General features: G+C 42.1%; 1 protein-coding gene across 12 annotated transcripts in view; it reads left to right on the top strand.

Annotated features, from left to right (window-relative positions):
- Positions 1–24,408, top strand: part of DPF3 (double PHD fingers 3) — a 168,943-nt gene that overhangs the window by 74,890 nt on the left and 69,645 nt on the right. For all 12 annotated transcript variants that reach the window (XR_010080549.1, XR_010080550.1, XR_010080551.1 and 9 more), the window contains exon 4: positions 21,725–21,852. Coding sequence is in view for 6 of the 12 variants with exons in the window: in XM_063398672.1 (XP_063254742.1) it covers positions 21,725–21,852 (128 nt within the window). In the remaining 6 variants the exon portion in view is untranslated. The remainder of the gene's footprint in view (positions 1–21,724; positions 21,853–24,408) is intronic.

Raw genomic sequence — 24,408 nt, forward strand, 5'->3', positions numbered from 1 at the left:
AGTTACACATCAGATGGTTGTACGGGTCAAAGTTGTGGAAATTTAAGATCTATTAAAAAGCACAGAGATGACAGCTGTAGGACATATAAAATAAATTTGAAAGAAATCTAATCTATATGTTCCATAGTTTCACTCCACCTAGGGCCTGGGAATTCTGTTCATTCCTTAGAGCTGCTCTCAGCAGCTAGAGAGTGCTCATTCTTGGTTAATATGCAAATACCTGATTTTTATAGAGAAGGCTGTGGAATTGTTGATATTTTTATAGATATTTATAATTGTTATGTGGCATGTGCAAGCAATGCACTTCTACAACAACAAATTAGGGCTAAATCTTAGTTGTTTTTTGTTAACTGCATAGAAGTACTTCTTGTAAGACAACCACTGTAACAAACACAGAAGAGGATCTTTGCTCCAAAAGTTGCCATTCTAGCAGTCAATGGGATTGGCACCAGAGGTGTGAATACTTGTTGGACTGCACCTGGGCTTTCAGAGTGGCTTACTATAGCAAAAAGTTGTATTTAGAAGTTCCTGTTTTCAGAAGACATGTACAAAATTGAGCAGATACACAGACCTAGGATTTCTGTTTGGGTAAGTCATAGCTAGTTGGTGGCTGGTCAGTAAGTAGAATCAAACTATTGTCTTGCCAGCAGTTCGAGGGTATAATAAATCATTTAGTAATAGTATAGTATACTATTTTAATTTTATAAAATAAAATAGTTTTATACTCCTTGGTTTATAGTTATAACCTACTTTTGCAGGCTTATGTAGCGCATGACACAACTCAGTGAGTGAGAGTTTCACATATGGTAATAACAAAATCTAATGAAGAAAATAATAATGCTCCAATGGTCTGCTGGTTTTTTGTAAAAGGCAAGGTCCACTATAATATTTTTCCTTGGGTGAGTTGATGCCTGCTTCTTAATAGAAGATGGTACTTCTGTTGTCCTGATCTGTTGCTTTTATTCAGTTTAAAAAGAAGGAGTTTGGTTTTAAGAATAGTTACAGCCAAATTTGTAAGGGTGTGAACACTGAAACAGGGCTTGCTGATGCAGCCTTTAGATGTTTATTTTCTTCTGCCACTGTATTCAGAGTTACATGCATGTATTGCCCAAGTAAAGTGGTTTGTTCAAGGGTCTAGCAATGTTCATGTTTGTGCTATTTCTAAGCATCCTCTATCCCATCCAGTAGCCTATCCAGTAGATATGCAGGAGAAATAAAGTATTGCCAATACTTAGTTATTATAGTGCCTTTACTGACAATACAGTCAATATTACGACCAGATCTTCAAGAATTTCACTAAGTATTCCTGACATTTACTTTCATATGGCCTGGTCTTCATCTTTCATCTGTAAGTTATATTCTCATCATCAGTATGGCTCAAGTGTAGCCCACAGTTCATTGTTGTAATGGATATGAGCTGTTACTTGAGTCATTATAGTGTAGCAGTCAAGACTTCTATGATCACTTGTACAGATTTGAAACAAATCCTGGGCCATGGGCAATATATTGACATGTTGCCAACACTGTGATTTCATAGATTCATAAAATACCAGATTTAAAGGGACCTCAGAGATCACCTGATCCAACCTTTTGTGGCAAGAGCACAGTCTAGACAAGGTATCTCAGCACCCTGTCCAGCCAAATCTTAAAACTGTCCAGTGTTGGGGAATCTACCACTTCCTTGGGCAGATTATTCCAGTGGCTGATTGTTCTCAATGTGAAAAATTTTCCTCTTGTGTCCAACTGGAATTTCCTCAGGAGTAGCCTGTACCCATTAGCCCTCATATTATTAATGTGACTCTGTAAAAAGGGTGTCTCCATCTTTGTAGCCACACTTTAAATACTGAAATGCAGTGATAAAGTCTCCCCTAAGCCTTCTCTTCTCAAGTCTGAACAAATTCAGTTCTCTCAGACAGCCATATGTCAGGCTTCCCAGGCCTTGGATCATCTTTGTAGCCCTTCCCTTGACCCGCTCCAGATTGTCCACATCTCTTTTGTATAGCAGGGACCAGAACTGAGCACAGTATTCCAGGTGTAGCCTGACAAGCACTGAATATGATAAATACTTATCCCTGCTGGTGATGTTCTTGCTGATGCAACCCAGCATCCTGTTGGCTTTTTTTTTTTTTTTTTTTTGTAACAGCAGCACAGTTTGTTCATATTGAGCTCATGGTCTACCAGGATGGTGAGGTCCCTTTTCACCCAGCTGCTCCACAACCTGTCCTGTATTCTTGGATTATGTTTTCCCAGATATATTTCCTAGGTGCAGAGTTTTAAACTTACTAGGTGTTGATACTTATATAATATTTGTGAAACTAGACTTCTGTTCAACCAAGTGTGGGAAGCCTGGTTCTGTGCAGAATCAAGCAGTGGTATTTGCATGGCACTTCAGCACAGAGCAGTGGGAGGGCTGTAAGCAGCTCATGCTTCCACGTTCACTGAGCTCCTGTTCTGTCCAGTAAGAAAAGAAGAACAGAGCTGAGCCCCTGTGCATGAGAAGTCTGGGAATGGATGAAGGAGAGGGTTGATCAAGGTAGCCTGACTTCCAGTGGAGTGGGAGAAAAACAAGAATTTTTAACTCTACCACCACTGTGAACTGTAGGTACTGTGAAGGCGAGCAGATTCTTGAAAAAGTCAGAGCAGTTGGAAGGAGAAAGGTTAGAAATGAGAGAGAGATCCTGAATTAGACCCTTGAAATCATAATTGATCCTTGTCCTAGATACTTGGTGGTTTCATGGTGCTGGGTAGCATGATTCTGTGTTGGGTCAGCTATCAAAATTGTAGAAGTGCTATTGCCTACAGTAAACCCTGCTGACAGGCAGGTATTACCCAAGCTTTGCACCTATGCAGATGAGAACAGATAGGGTGAGTGTGGCCAAAAACTGGTAGAGTTTAAACTGGTAGTGTCCTACTTCAGTCTTACAAGATGGCTAAATATAGGTGCATACATACATATTGACAGAGCTTTTATTTCATGTAGTGTGTAAGTCTGAAGAAGATGTCTGTAATGCTTTTGTGTCCATTTACTGATGTCCTTTGGTTTTGGACTGAAAGCCCACACTGATGTTTCAGAGTGTGCAGCCTTCCCACCCACTTGGAGGGTGTGGAGTAGTTTGTTTATGCTGCTGCTGTGCTGAGAATGAGCTGGGGTCCTGTGCTAGTGTCTGTCCTCTGACTTGTATTGGGCAGTCCAATGTTCAGTTGGGCTACAGAAAATGGGGGTTTTTTGCCAGTTTTTGGATAGTAAAAGCAAACAAATGTTTTTTCACTTGCTATTTTGAACCATGGTAGATGTTTGAGGCAAGTACTGAGAACCCATTTTTAGTTTTAGTTGAACAATGCCTGATCTGGTTTTAGTCTGGCATGTAGGGTATACCTAGGTGAGTGTGCTTGTGAGTGAATGAACTAAATCCTTACACTTAAGCTATTATCTCTTTAAAGCATCTCTATTTACCTTGTAGAGACTGTGACTGATTGTACGAGCTACTGTGTGTTTCCTGCGAAGTGAGGAGTGTTCCCAGCTCTTGGAGGAGATGTTCAGTGTGTCTGTGGAGGGAGGTCTGCAGTCTTTAAGATGGGGCACTTCACCAAGATAAAGTTAAGATGACAATAAAAAGCAAAGAAAGAATTTGCAGTAGTATCACTTGTATGATAGCATCTAGAGACTCAACCAGCATGTCAGATCATCATCCCAGGAGTTGTTGTGAAGTCATCTTAGCCACATACTTACAGTCCAGATATACAAAATATAGTGAAGGAAGTACTTTGATTCCAACATGGAGAAAAGAGCAACACAGGGAATAAATTACTTCTATGATGTTTCAACCAGAGGCTGCTGGTACAGCTGGAGATCAAACCCAAGAACACAGAAAGAACACAGTGCTGCTGAGTTCCGTATTATTTTTCCTGCTCCTAGTTGCTATGCCCAATTTCACTCAAAGGTATTAGAGTCTAAAAAATAATTCAAAACACTTAATTTAATGAGAATTTCCTTTTACATTTTTTTCTCCCATAGGCCAATTAATATTAGCCAGTTTCAATTTTGATTTCAGCAATTTTTACACAATCACACGTTGGTTCCCATTCTGTACTACAAGACAGCACTCTTGTTTTGTTATGAACACTGTAAAGAGAGGCACATCTCTTCTTAACAAAAACTTTTTCTACTATTTGACAGTTTTCCTACTATTACCTCTGTATTTAAAGATCATGTTAGGTTGTAGAACCTGCCCGTGGCTCCTTTTTAAGGTCCATTAGGTCCATTAAGACCATCTTAGGATCATAACTGGAAGAATAATTCTGGTGCCAAATAAGAGGATGTCTGTAATATGCAGGTGAATTGGATAAAATATTCCTGAAGCAGGCTTTAATAGAAAACTATCAGCTGATCTGTCAGACGTCTGATGGATTTCGGCAGATGAGAGTTTACCAAGTTACTTTTTGTGTAGAACTTATTTTAGGTTTTGTAATTGTTCATTGCTTTTATCAGTATTTACCATGATGAAACTTGCATTTGGGGTGGAGCTAGCTTGACACGAGCAGGTTTGTTTCTCTGATGATTTGGTCTGGATTTCTTACGTAAGATGGATTTTAATAGCCTGGTAGCAAACTTCTGTGAGTTTTGCTCCTGGCTCTCCAAAATTCTGGAATTAAAATGTCATTTAAAATCGGCTTTTAATTCCGGTCCTTCTGCACTCTGAAGTACTTGGTGTCAAAAGCTGGCAGAACCCGCTCTCTCCTGTCTCCGGCAGCGCTGTTAGAGCTGTCCCTGCCGTGGGGCTGTCGCGGCGGGGCGGAGCGGCGCTGCAGCGGCGCCGCGCGGCCGGCAGAGGGCGCGGCGGGCAGCGGCCGCTCCGCGCCGGGGCCGCTCCCGGCGGGATCTCCTCGGGACAGGAGGGCCCGCGCTCCGGAGGGATCTCCCCGGGACAGGAGCGGCCTGCGCTCCCGGCGGGATCTCCCCGGGACAGGAGGGCCCGCGCTCCGGAGGGATCTCCTCGGGACAGGAGGGCCCGCGCTCCGGAGGGATCTCCCCGGGACAGGAGGGCCCGCGCTCCGGAGGGATCTCCCCGGGACAGGAGCGGCCCGCGCTCCGGAGGGATCTCCTCGGGACAGGAGGGCCCGCGCTCCGGAGGGATCTCCCCGCGGCAGGACCGGCCCGCGCTCCGGAGGGATCTCCCCGCGGCCCGCGCTCCCGGCAGCGTTTGGGAGCTGCACCCGGCCCGGGCTGAGCCTGGAGTACAGCTCATTCTCACCCGTCTTTATTTTTGTCGAATTCTGCCAGGCCTTTTCTTGTGGGTTTCTGGCCTAAATTTTAGTATGTGTTTATTCATCAGCTAAGCCTGCAGCCTACAGATGGGTCCATCAATGCTCCAGAATCGAATCAGTAGGCTCCAATTCTCCACTAATCTTGTCTTCACAGCAGGACATGGCACCACAGGCAAGAGCTGCTGCTTCAAGGCACTTACACATCCATCTATGACTTGTGTTAGAAAAAGTGACTTTCTGTCACCAAGAGAAAACTCATCAGTGTGGGACTCTCTTGTGAATCAACTTCTTTCTATTATACACACATTTAACCATTTCATTTCATCTCATCCACCACCTTTAAATTCTACCTACAACAGAGACCTTTGCTAGTCCAGATCTCTGGCCAGATAAAAGTTTGCTTTTCTTGTCTTACATTCACTAAGAATATCAGAGAACCTGTCTCTTTCTGCATGTATTCACTGACACAGAATGATGACACAGAAGTCCTGCAGTGAAATGTGCATTTGTCCCTTGGCCAATCTGCAGTAGAGGTGCCCATCTCTGCACTTCAAGTCATACCACACCATGACATCGTTGCATCTCATGTGCCCCACACAGGACCAGGGCCAAGAGAATATGTCTTTTTCTCTCAGCTTCTCAGTATGTGAAATGGAGGTGCTAAAACATCAGCCTCATTTGTCTGACTCAGAGGAGTACCTAACAGATACCTAAGAAATACTTTTAGAGAGATTGGGAGGGGTATGGGAGGCCTCTAAAAAAAAATAAATGAATGAATAAGTCATGCCATTTGCCATGCCCTCAAAGTGCCAGCATTAAATGTTTTGGCCATCAGCAGAAAGTCTTGCAAAACTGGTATGAAAGTGTACCAGCTCAGGTGCACAGCCTGGGCTTATGTGTACCAGGATGCTGATGAAAAAATAAGTGATTTGTTACACACCCATGTATACAAATAAAGAGACTCACCGCAGGTGAATTGTTGAGCCAGTTTTTACAAGCCTGGCTGTGCAGTGTAATTGCTGGAAAGATGTCTCGAGTTTTGCACAATGTAATTTTTCTTGCTTTGTTTTTCTGGCCACTGGGGAGCTGGCCTTCTGTATGTCATGGCTGCCAAGGCTGCAGTAACCTCTCCTTCGAATCGTGCACTGCTCTTGCTGGGTGTTGTTACATGTGATAAGCTGCAAATTCTTAGACTAATCCAGCTCAGTGACTACTGTAAGTAAATGTGTATTTTCCCCCAAATGGAATTTCATGATTTTGCAGTTACGGAACCACTCATTTCTAGAAAAGCAAGTAATATTCTATAAATAGTCCAGTCAAGAAAACAAAAACACTGTTTCTGCTGCTTAACTCCACAGTCATGCTGGTAGGATTAACTTTGTATAAATAGTTTCTCTTTCATTTGTAAGATCTGGAACAGGTCACTACATGTATTTTACATTCAGAGTTTTACCAGGAGAACTCTGTTGTTTAGCTAAGATGGCTTGTATGAATCACACAGGAATACTCCTGGTTCTTGTGTGGCTGAGCCAGTTTGCATAATTAGGAGAGAGATGCATGAAGAAGCTACTGGGCTTTGGAACCCCTCTGGGTTTTGATCAAAAGCCCACTGAAGCCAAACCCCTCTGGCTCTAGTCATCAGGCTAAGGCAGTAGGAGCAACTGAACAAGATAAGGCAATTTTGGAAGCTGTTAAATCTAGTTTTCTGAGTTCTCTGGATCTTATCACTAGGAATGGGAGCACAGGCTGCATGTGCAGTGTCCCACAGACACAAGGCTATTGTCATTTCAGAAGCAGTGCATCCACTCAAAGGTATTTTTTTTCCACTGGTGTGTCATCTTAGCTGTATTTAGTGTATTTGTGAAAATAGAGTTATGATGACTTTGGAAGCAGGCTGTTCTGAAAAATGTTTTGGTCACTACAGTCAGCCATTAAACTGAAGGAATGAATTGTGCTGTTGATGTCCTTGGAGTCTCTACAGTGTGACTGCAGGTCATCTCTCAGGGCTTGATCTGCAAGACATGAGGGAGGGCTCAGGCAGCTGAGATGGTGTTGGCTTGAAATACCTGGGCTGCTTGAGAGAGAGCTTCCTTGTCATGCCACCACCCTCTCAGAGCTATCCAGCCCATTGTTTTGCCCTTTTGCTGCTCTTGGCTACTGTGTCTGACCTACATCTGGCTGCTAGGACACGTCTTTGGGAAGAGGTTATTCAGCATGTGCCTCTCAAGCTGCCAAGGCCTGACTGAGAATGCCGTGTCTCTAGGAGACACATTATTCCTGGAGAGGTAGAATGCTGTGGGATTTATCCTCTTGCTGTGAAGTTAACACTGATGTGTGTAAGTAACCGTCAGGATTATTTATTTATGAAATAAACAGATTTAACCTTAAAATGAAGGGAGCGAAGGTAAGCTCAAAGCTTACCAGAAGATAGTGCTATGGGAGCCACTGGGGAAGCACCAGGGGATGGTGTCTGGGGAAGTGCTGGAACCTGTCAGATCCATTTCCCTCAAGGCACAAATCACCAGCTCTCCTGCATGGGGAGGGGCAGACAGGAAGCTGTATGCCCTGTAGGAGTCTTGGGGCTAGAACTGAAGCTGAACAGCTTTCCTGGCAAACCTACTGCCTCTTTTCTAAATATAGCCAGTCAAAATGCCTGAAAAAGGATAAGCCATGTCGTCAAAAGGGTTTTTGCAGTGCACAGGTACTGTTCAGATGCAAGTATTGGACACAAGATCCCAGGAAATGGGTATTCTAATCTAATTCATTGCATCTATTTTGTGTGTTCATATGGGTAATTCTGGGAATTCTCTGGTAATCACATGAAAAAGGATTTATTGGATCAAGTCCCCAGGGCTTAGTCTCATAAGATCCCAAGCTGTCTAACCCCAGCAAAGGAAAGCACCTGAGCTTGGGCTTTAAGAACATGAGTGATCTTTTAGTAATTAATGGGACTTGTCACATGCTTGAAGTTAAATCTACATGTAAGGTACTGGGTTGAACCAGACTTGCAGGTTTGGTACTCAGCGTCCTGCACAGAGCCCAGCGAAGTCACTGGCCTGCTAGGTCAATGGTATGGTAGGACCTATGTGCTGCTTTATGGAGGAAAATGTTAGTAAAAACTAGCAAAGATATCATGGAATATAATTACATAAAATATGGTTTTAAGCCCCCCTATTTATTAAATTTTATTGTTCTCCTGACACATGGCAAATTAAATTGATTTGTAGCATGAAATATTTTAATATTTATAGCAGGTGTTATTTTCCTGGTGCATAATATAACAGAATAAGCAATAAATGTTAATATAATGTTCAGTTTCAACTCTTACAAGCCAAGTTTTATAGAATTGCCGAGAGTAGAATGGAGAGAGTATGATGACTTCCCCTCCCACGTGCCTGTACCTCCTACCAACCTTCCCTGGTGGAAGTTTGCATTCTTCATTCCCATTCTCTGTACTAAACATTTTACAGCCTCATAATCATCTTGTGCCTGAGAGATATTATGTTTTTACTAGATTATGATTAATTTCAATATTCCCTGCATTTTGCATTTGATTGACTAATAGTTTATTACAGGTATTTTATCCTTCAGGATTTTGACACCATTGGTGTTTGCCATAGCATCCCTTTCCTGTATGGGGAAGGAGATTTGATGCATTACATTGGAATAGGTGGATATGGCTTTTATGTGCGATGCCTTCGAGACCAGAGATGTCACTGAGGGTGCTCTTGGAGCATGGTTTCCCTTAAACAAACCAGGTAATTTAGGCCTGGGACCTTAGCTGTTGTAAGTAGGTATTTCTGATAAAGACAACAGTAAGCAGTGATTTCCATCAGCTAAAGCTATGGTTCTTGATGTAAGAAAAAGGATGAAAACTTCACCCCTCTTGATGAAAATTATGTCCTTCTGAATGCATATGATTGCCCTTGGCAAGTGTGGGGTTTATGTCTTAGAAAAACATATGGTCACGATTAATATCCTATGCATGTCCTAAAGAGTAGTGAAGTTCTTCTTGTTGTTGGCCTAAAATAACTACCATTGCATGATGGGAATAAAAGACAAATTTTCAAAGCTGGCTCAGATAGAGTGCTAAAACTACATATAAACACTTGAAGCAAGTGACTCATTTCTTTGTGTTTTTGAGGGATGGTGAATGCTTTTATCTTCTCATGATTTTCTTGGTGCAATGTCTGTAAATGACACAGTAACAGATATGTGCTACTCTGACAAAGTGAGGTTCCTGGTTACAGGAATTTCTGCAGTGATGCTAATTTGTAAGTGATGCTATGGATACATCTGCCATGTAATGCTCATTGCCTAAGTGAGGTAGCAGCACGGCAGGAGAACTGGAAACACAGAGGCTGTATCTGTGAGCAGTGCTATAGACCAGGACAGTATCAGCAACAAAGACACTATTAACTAAATAGAAAGGACTCAGGATTAAGTGCTTTGTGCCTCTGAAGCCGCTATACCAGGGCTGGCACTATAAATCTACTTACAGTGTATTCTTCTAGGGACTTTTCTGTTAATATCTGAGTGGGCAAAATAAAAAAATTAACCTCTTTCTGTTAAAGATGATGCCCCAAGTACATCTGAACTCTCAGCAAATGCTACAGATGGAACAAGAGTGCATCCAACTTTTTTGTTTTTCCTTTCAATCCTGAATCTTAATTAGTTCCCTACTGCTTTAGTACATGCACAACATTTTAATAGTCATAAGGACTTATTCCAATTCTCACTGCCATTTCCACAATTCTCTCCTTCATATCAGTAGGAATTCTCTCCCCCCGACCCCTCCTTATTTAGGAACAGTGTAAAGAAAACTAAATAGCCAAGCATGTAGCTGTAGATTGATGAGGTTGTCACACCATTCTCTTCACCGTTTTCTTCCAACCTGCATTGTGCTCTAATAGATGGATGATTGCCGGGGGAGAGAGAGACTTAGCAAATCCCACAGCCAGATGTTCAGGGATGGACAGAGCGACCTTCTCAAGGAACCCAGAGGACTATAGCTGTGTCCTTCTGAGGGAGAAGGACAGTCAGGTGCCTCTGGCTGCCTGTGTTTATCTCTCATTTCAAAAGGAGCACAAATGGACTCAGCATGGCTGCAAGGATGGATGTTTTTCAGTGCATCGCAGGAAATGACCAGTCATCCGTCTCTTCACTGTGGAGTCTGCCTGCAGCCATCAATCTTGTAGCCCAGCATGGCAGCTCCTTTTGGCTTAGTTTGGCTCAGCATTAGATGAACAAAGGGAAAGCTGAACAGAAGGAAAGAAGAACAACTATTCTCTATTTCACTTTGTTTTCCCTTTGCGTGGCTTTCTCTCTCTTCCCCATTATCATCTATTTTCACTGTATTTTGTAAGGTGTGGAAATGTATATTTTCAGGGTCTGGGTGTTTACAGCATTTCTCTGTTAGCAGAGAGGAGAAAGGAAAGAGATACTGAAAAGACATAATTCAAGGCCCAGAGAATCCCTTTTTCAGACTTTTCTGTGGCAGTTTTCAGAACAAGAATGCCCTAGTTAGCTGTAGCAGACAGGGAGAAGGAATATAGTACCTTTCCTCCACCTTGCTGTTTTTCTTCCTTTTTTTCCTGATTCCTTCCTCACTGCCACATTAGTGTTTTCAGGTGTGTTTACTTCATCTCTCCATTCCTGTTCTGTTCAAAAAGCAATCAACAGAGCCACATGGTGGGACTTTCTGGGTACAGGTGTGTACTGATACGCAGAGCCACGATGGAAGCTCCTGCTGGCAATCAAGCTCACTTGGGTCAAGCCTTCTTGATGTAACAGGACGGGGCTGTGCAGGCTTTGCCTGAGCTGCCTGACCTCATCCAGCACCTGTGGTTCCTACTGTGAAACCAGAGGTCATGGCAATATCTTCATTGGCATGCAGCCCATCAGAAGAAAACACATTCAGACATCTCTGTTTGCACATCTAGCACTGAATTAGCCAGTTTTAGCATTGAACTCAGATGCACCAGTTTTTGCCTGAAATACTCAGATTTGATGTATTTGAGCCAGGCTGAAAGGAAAAAGTTAATACACTGCCTGCTGGACTCCCATAGCTAGAGTCTGTTTTTTTTCCCACAGTGAGTGGTAATGTTGTTGCTTATTCCATTTCCCCCTAATATTCTTGCCTCTGGATATCACAACAGTTCATGTTTGTCTTATTCTGTATAAGGCTTATGTAGAGATGGCATTGTTCCCCTTAGCACTGCCCCACTGTGGTGTTTGATTGATGCATTTAAAAAAATGTGATTACATTTACCTTTTAATTTTCCTGGTTAATCACAATGATTTAAGCATCAGGCCTGACAGAACCAGGGTTCCCTGCAGAATTGTGGTAGGAGATTTCTCTCTCCCTATTTTACTGTAGGGAAAGAACTGAGATCTCCCAGGCCTAAAGAGGGACCAACTAAGCAAGGAGGCAGAGCAAGGGAACTCTGTAAATACTGGACATAGAGATTCTCATTTTTTCTCTGAGAAATTGTTACCTGCTTTCAACCCAAATGTGCCATCTGGAGTGAACAGACTTATGCCAAGCTGGGGAAAATTTATACCATCATGGGCTTAAAGAGCTGCTTTGCAGTATGTGCTGAGGGTTTTTTTTCTTCTTACCATAAACTTAAAGGATAAACCCTCAAGGAAAACATTTGTTTGGTGAAAACCAGTTTCTCCTTCCCCATACCTTACATGAGCAAGCTTTACAAGTGGGCACAAGACCTTTCTGAGTGAGGATATTCAGGGAATTCTTTTTGTATTTTCTTTACAAAATGGATGGCGTCCTTTTCCAACCTGTGCATTTAATCGAGCCACTTTTGAATGAATGGTCATATTTTCTGCTACTACCCATTTTGCCTCCCTGCAGATTCTGAAAAAGACAAATCTTGTTCACGTTGTCATGAGACAGCCTACCCCAGATGGCACATCTGTGTCTCGGGATGCCCTCTGGCTGGCCTGTTGGCAGGCATTCCCGTGGCTTTGAAGGTCACCTTGTTTACACCTTGCCTTTTCCCCCCTCCCTATTCAGAGGCTTGCTGAGCCTGCAGGCTGGGCTTCACCATCTGCATTTTCTCTGGTGCCATTAATCTTCCTGTTTACCATTCTGTTATTAATTCTAGAGTTCACCTTTTTGTCTAAACCCTTTATAGGCCTCTTGAAATTGCTTGCCTTTTTGTGGCAAGAGATCTGAGCATCTCAGAGATAATTTGCTTTGTTCTTTCCCATTTCTGAAAGGATACCTACTAGCATCTCATGCCATTTATCTATTACAAGCATTTCTTCTTATAATAACATTTTTCACTTATATAGCTTCATCTGATGTATCTTAACATAGGAGTAAATATTATCTTTGTCCTTTGGAATTTGTGAATTGGCCACTGAAATCTGGTATCTGTGGAAAGAGTCCTACTTTTTTAGTGCTTTTCTTGGCTGGAAAGAAAATATTATCAAATCTGTCTTTGTGAGAGCCTGTAAGACCACCTTGCATTTTTGGTGCATTTTATTTGAATGCCTGAATGCCTATGAATATTAAACAAGCTTTACCAAACCCCAGAGGATAGGTGAAGACTATCTCCATTTGACAGATGATAGAAAAGCAGAGAGTGCCTCTGTTAGAATTTGGCTCAGCATCACTTGCCGGGACAGCAGAGATGCCAAAGGCAGCATCTGGGGTGGTTGGTCCCTACCCCATCCCTACAGTCATTGCCACTTTGCTGTGGCCTTTCTGTTCTCCATTGGCTGTTGCAGTTCAGTACTCAGTGAGGCAGGGATGCTGGCCCAGGTGTGCCTGGCACGGCTGAGCCTCGGGCCCGGCGGCGCTGCCAGCGGGGCTGTGCTGCTCCCGGGCCTGCCCGGCGTGCGGAGCGCTGCCTTCCTGCCTGCCGGAGCTTTGCGGGCGGCCACGCGCCATCGGGGCTGGGACAGCTGGCACCAGGCTGGGCGCTGCTCGTGAGCCCTGCCACAGCCCTGCTGATGCCTTGGGGGTGAGCGGCTGTCCCTGCCCGCCCCCCAGAACTCGGGGTGCAGGAAAGGCCTCGTCAGCGGAGCTGCCGCTCCGTGTGGAGCCGCGCAGAGCTGAGCACAAAACCCCCTCGGTACGGAGCACCAGAATGCGCAGAGCAGCTTCTCGGGAATCTCTGCAGGACTCAGATTGGCTTTGGCAGGTTTATCAGCTCTGGCTTAGTGCCGGCTCTGCTAGGCCTGGACTGAATTAATTGGGATGCTTGTGCACTGCAGCTGAGAGATAACTGCATTACAGAGATTTATCTGTTACTAAAGGTATCCCCTCCACTGTCCTCGATAAGGACGAGAAGCTACACAGAATCTCACAGAATTTGCAGGAAGGTTGGCATGGCTGGCTCTACACATGTTTTATGTATGAGTTTGTGTGCAGTACAAGTGATTTCATTCAGTTCTGTCACATCCAGTGCAGTTATTTGCAGTGGAGGTCCACTCCCTGTTACCTTTTGCAGAGTGTTCAGTGTGGGCATGACTATCCCACCTGGTGTTTGCTGATAAGTATCTGGTTAATTACTTAATTCTGGTGCTTTGGAAGGGTCAAAATGCCCATCATCTATCTGTGTGAGTGATTCTAGATGACCACTTACAGATAGATAGCCCAAGTTATTCTTTTACTCCCAATAGACCAGAAGCCCTGCTAGGGTGGCACAAAGCCCAAAGGAATAGGCTTTTTTACTTAATATTTTTCTCTAAATTGTAGCAGTTATCTTGCCTCTGTCCCTTGATAGTGCCTACAGTGTTGCTGCAGAAGTCATGGTGTAGCGTGAGCCCATCTAGAACACAAATGCAAGAGTGACCGGAGCACAAATGAGTGCTAGAAAAATGCTATTGAATGGAGTTATTTCTGAATGGAGAAGATTTCAGCCCTGAGGGTAGTTACTTGATCCAGCATTTAGTCTGATACTGTAATTTGGCAGTCTTTGAGGAGCAGGTACAGCTTATTATATGTGACAATGATTTATATCTGTGCTGAGAAATAAATCTGTAGAAAACTTCCAAGAGACAACTGAAAAGAGGGCTGTTTTGTTTTGGGGTTTTTTTTGAGAGAGACTTTATAGAGGCATTCTAGTCTGCCAGAGAAATACAGCTGCTTGTAAAGTCCACATTTCGATAGTGCATTAAACTAAACAATGCTTAACCTTATGTGTAAGGGCCTCTACAATTTTCTGCAGCCCTATTTCTCCCTCCTATTGTCTTGTAGCCTCCTGGGACATATTTTAGCTAGGGGCTGATAGAAGCTTTCCATTGAATCCCGGTCTTTAAACTCAAAGTTGTCCTCTGATATTTCTGCAGTTATGCCCAGGCTAAAGACTGAAAGTGTACAGTCTCAGCCATATCAAATCCTCCTCTGTCTTCACTTCCTCCCCCTGCCCTCTGCCTTCCCTCAACCTCATCATGAGGTTAGCAGTTTTCCATGAGGAGATGCTAGGGAAACATTGGGATTTTCCAGTCTCCCTGTGCTCTCTAGAACAAACCTCAGTAGTGCCTAAAATTTCAAACATTGGCCAAGATTAATTTCAGAGCTTTACGGGATAGAGTCCTCTAAACTATTTTTTCCCTTCAAAATAGTTTGCTTCTGTGGAAATAAATACTCTCAAGTTTTCAAGTGGTCTTGCTTCTAGAACTGGTTTATTAATTGTCTTTGGTTGGATTCTTGTTCTCACCACAGCCCAGTTTACCTTGAGAGTACAATAATATATGTGAGGTTTAGAGTGGGAGTGGTGGGAGAGACAAAGAATTACTGGAGTAGCCTCACAATCTCTAGTACAGCATGGCTATATTGCAGCTCGGATTAAAAATAAAGTGAATTTGATGTTTACTACTCTCTAGGGACATTTTTTTGGCTTTATGGGCTCATTCTGAGAGTCTGTGTTATCAGTAATCTGTCCCAGGGGAGGCCCATGGCTGGGCTGACGGGAGGCTCTGTGGACCATGTCTGTGTAGAACTGTCAGTGACAAGTTTGCTGCAGATGGATGCTGAATTGCAGGAGTGTTGGGAGAAAAGGGTGGGATATCAGGAGCATTAAATCATAATAGCAACAACATGAGCATCTGCCCCTGGGATAGCAGGATGTGGTGTATAGAAAGAAGGGTTGTGGAGACCTGGATCTGCAAAGGAGTGGAGGTCCATGCTGTGCTGTGCTGTGCTGGCAGGGGCAGGGCCCTGTCTTTAGTATACCTGCTTCTGGTTGCTGCTGTGAATGTATCAGTTCCACAGATGCTAACAAGTCACTGTACTGACCATGAACACAACAAGCAAGCAAGCAAACAAGCTAAGGAGAATCCGGTTGTGCATGCATAGCAAAGCTACAAAATGCAGCTATTCACGTAAGGCATTGTCTCCCCATTCTTTCTTAAGGGATTCCATCCCCCTGCCCCCACCCTTTGCACTCTAACGCTGTATTTGTGCCTTGGAGATGTGGAGATGAGCATATGATGGATGGATGGATGCTGCTTGTCTGGGTTTTTCACCACCATTTCCCCTGGGGCACTCTGTCTGCTGGCAGAGAGCACCATCCCAAAAGATGGTATCTTTTGCAAACTCGACAGCTAACAGACAGCTTCTCTCTCTGCATATTTCCCCAAAGAAGAGCAGGCTTAATCTGGTTTTTATATGGCATATTTCATTATAATCTTTTTGACTTCCCATGTTCCCAATACGCCATAATAAATAAAACGCTGGGGGTGGGAACAGCAGAGATGCTGAGGCTTCACACTCTTGTGACACTGATAGATTCTCATTTTAAACTGTCATGGGATTTAATTGCTTGCTGAGCCACTGCACTGCACTTTCAGACACATCCTGCCACATCCTCTTAATGAGCTTAGTGGCTGCATTCACTCAGCAGTAGTTCTGTTTGCTGTGAATTAGGTGGCTTTTTTAGACCACCTATATGATTTTAAAGAGGTAGTGGTTATTAAGGTAATATCCTTGGGTTTATCCATCCTAAACAATACTTCACAGACTCATAACATATAGCTTCCTCTGGCACTTTTTATGTTCCAAAAAAATGACACCAAGAAACAAAAATGCAAGAATCTATGTGCAAAGTCAGTGTTTGTCTAAGAGGGTTTTTGGAAGCTGGATTGCTTTGGTTTGCATAGTAGCTGTCTCTGGCATGATAGATCATGCTGGAACACACCCAATAAGTATCTCTGTTCCCAATTAGAACTGGAAATGGAGCTGCTTACGAGTGCACAGAAATGATGGTTTGGGTGGCAGCTGCTACTGTGGAGATGGAAATGATCCATTGTAAAACAAATACATTGCACTGTATAGAAAAAGGGATGATTGTTTTTAATTTATGTTTCAAAGAGACACTGAAAAGTTGCTTAGCTCTCAATGTGTTGTAAACCAAATGTAGTTTACTTAAGGACAGGAATTTGCAGCTATTTTGGCAAATCAGAACTTGAAAAAGCCCATCATTTTGTGGGATTTGTGAAAATGTGCTTCTTTTGGAGGCAGCAGTTCAATAGAAAACAGATACAGGAATGACACTGGCATGGGTGCTTGTTCAGATTCTACCACTGCAGCCTCAGGACCTTAATAAATAGAGAGGTTGCTGCTCTGAGCTGGTAAGCAGAATAACCATGTTAATTTAATCACTAGGAAAGGGACTCTGCCAAGTTAAGAAACATAAATTTTAATTATATGCACACACACATATTAGAATTGTAATATATGCCCAATATTTAGCTGTGACACCTAGACTAGGATGGTTTACTAAAACAGGAAGAATTCTTAAAAAAAAAAATTTGTTGATGATTTTTGTTGATTTGACATTTCCATTTTGTATAGCTCTAACTATTTGTATAGTTGTAGAGTTCTAACTAATCTGCTACATTAACCATGTGCTATTGTATTTGTAGTACTAATCAAAAGGACATTTATCTACAAACCTTCTTAAAATTTTCATATAAAGGAGTAAGCTTTTAATTAGAGTGACTTTACTGGTAGTTATTACTTGTAATAAAGATTGTGTTCTCTGAAATTGTAATGTGTGAAGAAGAGCTTGTGATACAAACTAGAAGTTGCAAAGAATTTAGAACCATTAGTGGGCAGCAAATGCTATTACCTACATTTTAAAAGGATTTGGATGTGATTCAAAGATTTAAAGACACATAAATTCTACATGAACATCTGAGAAATTGATTGAAACAGTAATTACATATAAGCAGTAAAGCACCTGGGAAATGATAATATAGGAGTTTCTAACCAACTACATTTTTTCCTACCAAGGAAAAGCATGCCTCACTACTTCCTTAAAATTCTTTACAGGATAGGTAAAGAACTAATAGGTAGGGAGGTTGACAGTTTTCTGAAATTTTCTGAAGACCTTTGTTATGTCTCCAAACAGAAACTATGAATTGTCTTGGTTCTGTAAAAGATAATGGAAGAAAGAACTTTCATAAAGGCTTACAGCTAGTGCATCAAGGTTTAGGGCTTGGTCCAGTGTTGTGTAATACACTAATGAACAAGCTGCAGAGTGGGAGTACCTTGTCAACTAGAAGATTTGCACATAATATGAAGTTATTTAGAGCAATCATGGCTGGGAAGGTTTGTGCAGAGCACTCTGGGATGTGAATGTGCTTGGAGAGTGGGCAGAGGGTTGGGCATTTTAATATGGTACCTGTGTGTTTGCATGTGTTCCTTATGGGAAGTTCTTGTCCCCATTACAAGATTCCTAATTCTTCTGCTTAGTAAGTAACTTGACCATTGAAAGACACAGCCTGAGGAGTAATCTAAAGAATATTGTAATTCATTTGTTTAAATGGGGGATGTGGTTTCATCTGAAAATGCCAGATGTAATACTGGTCCATCTTGGGGAGACTGGTGTATAGTAAGAGAAAGTTCAGAGAAGTTTGTCAGGACCATATGGAAAATTTCCCATAGAATAATAGAAAAGATTGTGGCTGTTTATTCTTGAAAGGAGAGGAATTAAAACATATTACAAAACTTTTGGTCAAGAGCACTCCTTCTTTCAAACCATAGTTCAACTGTTGAACTCTATCAGGAGGGAAAACATCGAGGTAAAATTGTATCAAAATTCAGAAAGGTCTGGGCTATTCTGTGTATTTTCAAAAGAGACAGGTTTAGGATAACTGGAAGGGATACTACATTTATCTCACAGGATGAAACGTAGGGTAGGGTAGGTAAGTTCTTTTGCATTTCTCTCATGACAGACATTCAGAGCTTCCTCTGCAGCATGTGAGGTGACTGCATAGCATAGCATGAGCAGTATCAAAGCAGAGGCAAACACGGGGTCACAGCTTAATTTCTTAAGCCCAGAAGAGTCTCCCTCTGGCCTTGTTTGAAGCTTCAGGCACTGGCTGGTACCTTCATAAGGAGAACAGTGAGTAGAACAGACCCCATCTTACTTCCAAATAGCAGTTCCCATGGTCTGGAGAAAGCCTTGATCTTTAACATGAAAACTACATTTTGGTTTTTGGGTTGGCTCCTCAGGTTTTTTTAGGGTACTGGCATAAGAGCAAAATATACTTTTCTTGGTTTTTTGGGAAAATCATGGATAGTTAAATAGGAAAGAGAAAATAAGGAATTCTGTGAACTGAATTTAATAATCCCTGGTAGTGTTTAACTATTTTTGTAGGTTAACTGAACAATCTTTTAGATTTTAGAAGATTTTCATCTGTGGGGATTGAAAAAGTGGTTTGGAAACATAATTTCCTGTCTTCATTACTGTTCCCTTTACAGACTAGCCATCTTCCAGGAAGGGCTGAATTAATTACAAAGAGTGAATTCATTACAAGGGGCTGTCTTTGGACGTCTGAAGGTTTTTATGCTGTAAACTTTACATTCCAGATAAGATAGTATCTGCTTTTTCCCACTTTCTAGAGCTATTTAGGAATTAAAGCGCATTCATAGAAGTTACCAGCAGAGAAGAAAATTAAGAAGTTGAATGCCATCAAATGGCAGTCAGCTTAGTGGGAAAATGGGAGGCAGGCACTGAGTTTATTTTCACTGGATGCCCAGCTCACTAACTTAACTTCTTGGTGATTCAGTCTCCCCATCAACATGAATAAAAATATTACCTTACAACGCCTTGTCAGTGGGATGTTAAATTTAGTAATTAGAAAATGCTCTGAGAGTTTTGGATAAAAAGTCCTCCTGGAGTGTTGTTGTTGGGAAGTAGCAGTGCCACACAGAACAATCATGACTATTAAAGACAGCTTCCTGTTTTGACCTTAAAACCTACCTTTCCCTCTTTTCAAACTTAGTTTTTGATCTCTCTGGAACAAATGGGGAGTAGTTCCACCTCCATGTATGTTCTGCTTATCCCTCAGCCTTTCTTTGCTCATTTGCTTTTCTAATGCATTCATCTGCAGAATGTGCTGGTGTCCAGAGACAGGCGCAGCTCATCACAGTGAAGATGTGTTTGTTTCCAATGCCCTCGAGCTTGCTTGAAGCTTCTTTGCTTGCTGAATGTGTGATGACCCCTTGGGGTTTGCAGTCCCTCAAGGTTCTAAATACAGAGCAAATGCCCTTTTGCACCCAAGCACAGGACTTTGAATCCAAGCCAAGCCCCCATCCAGAGATGATTGTGGAGGTTCCTCAGTGACTTCCGATTCAAGCATTGGGATTTGCACATAAGTCAAAAATCCCTTGTTTCTATTGAAATATTTGGATCCAGAGGGAGGTACTAGGACTTCATACAGGGAAATTCAATCTGTATGATTCTCTTTTGACTTTTCTGTCTTTTTTATAGCTCAAGCAAGGGAGAAGTTGGGGAAAGGGCCATAATGGGATGGGTATGCAGAGCTTAATGCTGAAAACAGAGGCCTGATTAAATAGAGCTCCTTGTCTTGAGAAGGGGGATCAATTCACAGTTGACCCCATCCCATTGTGTGGGTTGTCCTGGGAGTTTCCTTTAAAATCCCAGTGGTTTGGTTTTTCTGCATGGTTTGTACCCAGCCTTTCCCTCCATGAATAGAATAGCTTTTCCTGGAATTTTTGCTGGATTTTCTGTGGTTATTGGCTGAGCTCTCTCACTTCAGAAGGCTGGAGCAAGTACATTGTGGAACTACTGATCAGGGATGCTGAATCATTTGCTAACTTAAAGTTTTTCATATATAGAACAAACATATTCCTGGGATGCAACTGCCCCCACGAGACAGATTATGTTTTACTGTCCCGGGTGGAAGTGCTCATTCATTATTTGGTTTGCAGGAGTGATTTGGGACTTCAAGAACACATGAATTTCTGCCCTGCAGAATGTACAGCTCATGGTGACAGAAAGGCAGGAAGCTTCAGGCAGACTGAGGAATGAAACACAGTTCTGAAGCATAAGTAGACAGAAATGTGAATTAAGGACACCAGATGCTGATTTGTAAGCATCATTCTTGTACATTATTACTTGTAAATATACCCATCTAGGGAAAGGAATTCATTTTAGAAGGGAAGAAGTACTTGAGAAATCCATACCTGGCAGTGTCAGGTAAAGACGTGCAGGATGTTTCCCTGCCAGGGGATTGCTCTAAATGAGCCCCTGTACGAGTGGGGTAGAGGTTAGGGTCTACAAGGAAAACTGGATTATTGCCCAGGTATATTTAATCATCTTGCTAAAGTTAACATGCTGGGTTTGCCTGTCTGCTGCACTGCCTCATAATCCAATGGCAGCATATGAAGGGGGAATAAGGCTCTGTTCCTTCACTTCTCTAGCAAGTTGCATCAAACTTCCTCATAAATCCACAATGTCTTTGAGATCTGTCCCCAGCCCGTTCCCAAGCCAGCCTGTGGCTCCTCCTGCAGTTACTGGGTGCTGTCCCATTTTATGGGCAAGATTCTGCACTCATAACTGTGTTTCTTTGCTGGTATCACCAGCTGGAGCCAACCGGAGATTTTATCTAGTCAGTGTTACAGGAAAATTCAAGACACATCTCTGCTTTTCAATGTAAGGTGTCAGCATTGGCCCCCCACACAAGCTTTCTGTTTTCTTACATGTGGAACACGCCTTGGTGTAGGAGAATGAGGATTGAAGCTATGCTATATAAACTCTGCCAGATGCTAAATTGCATTAAGCTACTTTTCTTCTTCAGGAGATCAGATTCTTCATATTCGTTATTTCAGTATCTTTAAAAGTCCTGGTTTTGTTCTTTATTTGAATCATAGGGAGTTTACACAAAAGAGAAGGATTCCCCTCTGCCTCCCCCCCCACCCCGGCATTTATTTCCTTCTGCTAAAATATATCCAGCCTTCTTTTCCTGTAAAGCAGCACAGCAAATGAAAATATACCAGTTTTCAGTAGGAGAGAAATTAATCATATATGGAGTTTTTTAGTGGTTATATGAACTTGAAGATCTCCCCTTCAAGACAGAAACAAGTTTGAAAGTTTGCTCATCATCTGCTTGACATCTCTGTTTTTCTTCTTGCTAGCTCTTTGGGGGAGACACACAGTGAGTGTGTTTTGTTTTTCAGAAGTTGATCTGCCTCTGAAAAAAGATGGGTTCACCTCAGAAAGTACAACTCTGGAAGCCTTGCTGCGTGGAGAGGGAATAGAGAAGAAAACAGACACTAAGGAAGAAGACACTATACAAGAAATCCAGGTAAAGGAGAGCTCTGTGCCCTGACATTAGGGCTGGATTTTACAATTTGTCTCTAACTCTAGCAGCCTTTTGTCCTGTGGTAGAACAGTGCATCTGTTGATAGTTGTGTCATTCCACTGCCAAAATGTTATCAAACCTTTGTGCTACACTGTGATGCTCAAAATGATGTCAGTATCTCACACGCTTCTCTGGTCACAAGAATCTTTGTTGTTTGACTGTGTTCCGCACAAGTCCTGTGTTGGAATTAGCTATGAGATAATTGCATTAAAAACTGAGAAGCTGAGGTGGATCTCAACTATAAACTGAATTTTAATGGTTCACATTTAAAGTGAGTTTCACGGATTTCAATTTGGATTTGCAGCTGCTGTAGACTAAAACATGTCACTGCCTTGCCTGTTTTGTTCGTTTTAATAGTAGGTAGCCTTCTGGAGGTATACAAGAAAAAAAAATAACTTAAAAAATTGTAATCTTAAATATCTGAGCTATAATAGTGATGCAGTATGAGAAAATTGCTTTTCCACATGCATCAAGGTTTGAAAAATGTCAAGATTCCATCTCACCCTTCAGCAATTAAAAGCCAAAACACAATTGTAGGTCTGTTATAGAAGCAATTCAGGTAGTATAAAGGGTTCTTGTATAAGTCCATGTCACTTTTAAAACACTTAAATGTGATCTTAAATCACTAGGAAAGTGGGTCTTTCCCACATCAGCATCATCCTTGGTGATGCTAAAACACCATTGTGACATGAGTCTTTTTAGGGATTTTTAGAGAGCTATTAGCAATGTGTCAAACTTGGTAATTCGGGGTGAGATACAAAAGGTTGCATCTATACCTAAAAGTAGTCAAAAATTGAGGGGTCAATCTCATGCCAACTGAAACAGAAAAACATAGGCATCAAAACTGTATTACCTGGAGTTCAGTCCTACTACTCTATTTGTTAGAAATGTTACACAGGTAAGGGCAGCACAGTCAGATCTCCCGTTCCCAGCTGCACAGGTAAAAGAGCACTGTCAAAGAGGAGGCATGCCATGCTCCTGGACTGGGGAAAAGCTTGGCATGAGCCCTGCTCTGTGTTTGCTTCTTCATTAGTATATCTAGGTCTATTAAGCTGAGGGCTCTTACTCAAGTCTGTTTTTACCTGCGTCCCAGGTCGCAAGGAGTCATGGTGCAGCATTCTTATGAGATTGACAAGTGCCTTTGAATGTTGCTGTGTGATCTGAGCTCCAAAATGATCCCCAGCAGCAGTCAGAGGAAAGAGACCTCAGAGATAGTGGAACTGACATAAAGCCAGGTATTGCAGAGCAGGGAGGGGGTGCAAAAAACCAGAACAGATTTTCAGCTAAACTGCTGTAGCTGTGACCTGTCACCTGGATGCTAGTTCCATCAGAAGAGATGCAAAAAGCATGTCTTGCTGCTTTATTTGATGCAAGCACAGCTTATCTGGATTCAGTCTGTAGAACAATGATTGCCAAAGCCTTCACTAGTAGGCAGCTTTCAGTGTGTACTTTGGCACCTGGCAGCTAGACTGGATCAAAATCACAACCACTGCCTTTATTGGTATGACAAATAAGAGAATGCAAATCTCTCTTTTGTTCCTTGTCTGTGCTTTAACTCTGAAGGGCCCAGCCTCAATGGTGGTGCAAGTGAGCAGGTGGGATAGCCATAATTGTAATTCCCACCTCAGTCCCAGCCAATTGCCACCCTCCCAAATTCACAGTATCTGTCGGGAGAAGATGATTGGAGCTTGACTGCACTGAAGTACATAGGCCTGGGCAACTCTTTTAGAAAGACATGATAGGAAAAGAAAAGCTACTCTGCTAAAACATATGAGGGTTTCCCCTGCTAAATAGATGCAGGCATTGGGACCTGCTGTACAGTTGGTACATAACAGGACTGACAATTTTGCCCTACAGTAAATTGATATTGAATGTGTATCTCCATTGTTTGATGGAGAAGATTTAGAGTAGCCTTCTGACCATGCAGCAGAAAGGTTATGCTCCTTCTATCAAGGCTTAAACTAATTACTCTGGCACCAAATTCACAGTTCTTTCCTAAATTCTTTCCTAAATTCTTTCCTAAATTCTTTCCTAAAGTGATACTTCGAGTTTAATACAAGACTGTTGACTGTTGTACTGTTTCTCTTAACTCTTGTGTAGTATTATTGTAAATGAGCTTCTTTCCCTCCTGCATATGATGTGGTTGCCCCTGTTTTGTTGGTGGTTTTTTGAGATACTTTAACATATGAAGCAATGTAAAAATACAAACTCATATCAGTAAGTTTGCTTATTTTCTTACATACATTCTTACATTTCTTACAGTCATTGTACATGTACAACATTTTTCAATCACTTCAGTCCTAAGATGAGGTCAATTAATGTATACAGTTGTATGAATTTTGAAGAAACATTTTATGTATGGAGAACTGGAACCTGCTTAACTTTTACACCCTCTAGTATTTAGTACCTCCAGTATTATGTGAAATTGTATTTCATGATGGTCGGGGCTCATTAATAGCCTCCTGATAGTCATAAATAGAAGAAGTAAAGATTAGGTGA

Source organism: Prinia subflava, chromosome 5 (genome assembly GCF_021018805.1).
Source record: "Prinia subflava isolate CZ2003 ecotype Zambia chromosome 5, Cam_Psub_1.2, whole genome shotgun sequence".
Classification (NCBI taxonomy): domain Eukaryota; kingdom Metazoa; phylum Chordata; class Aves; order Passeriformes; family Cisticolidae; genus Prinia; species Prinia subflava.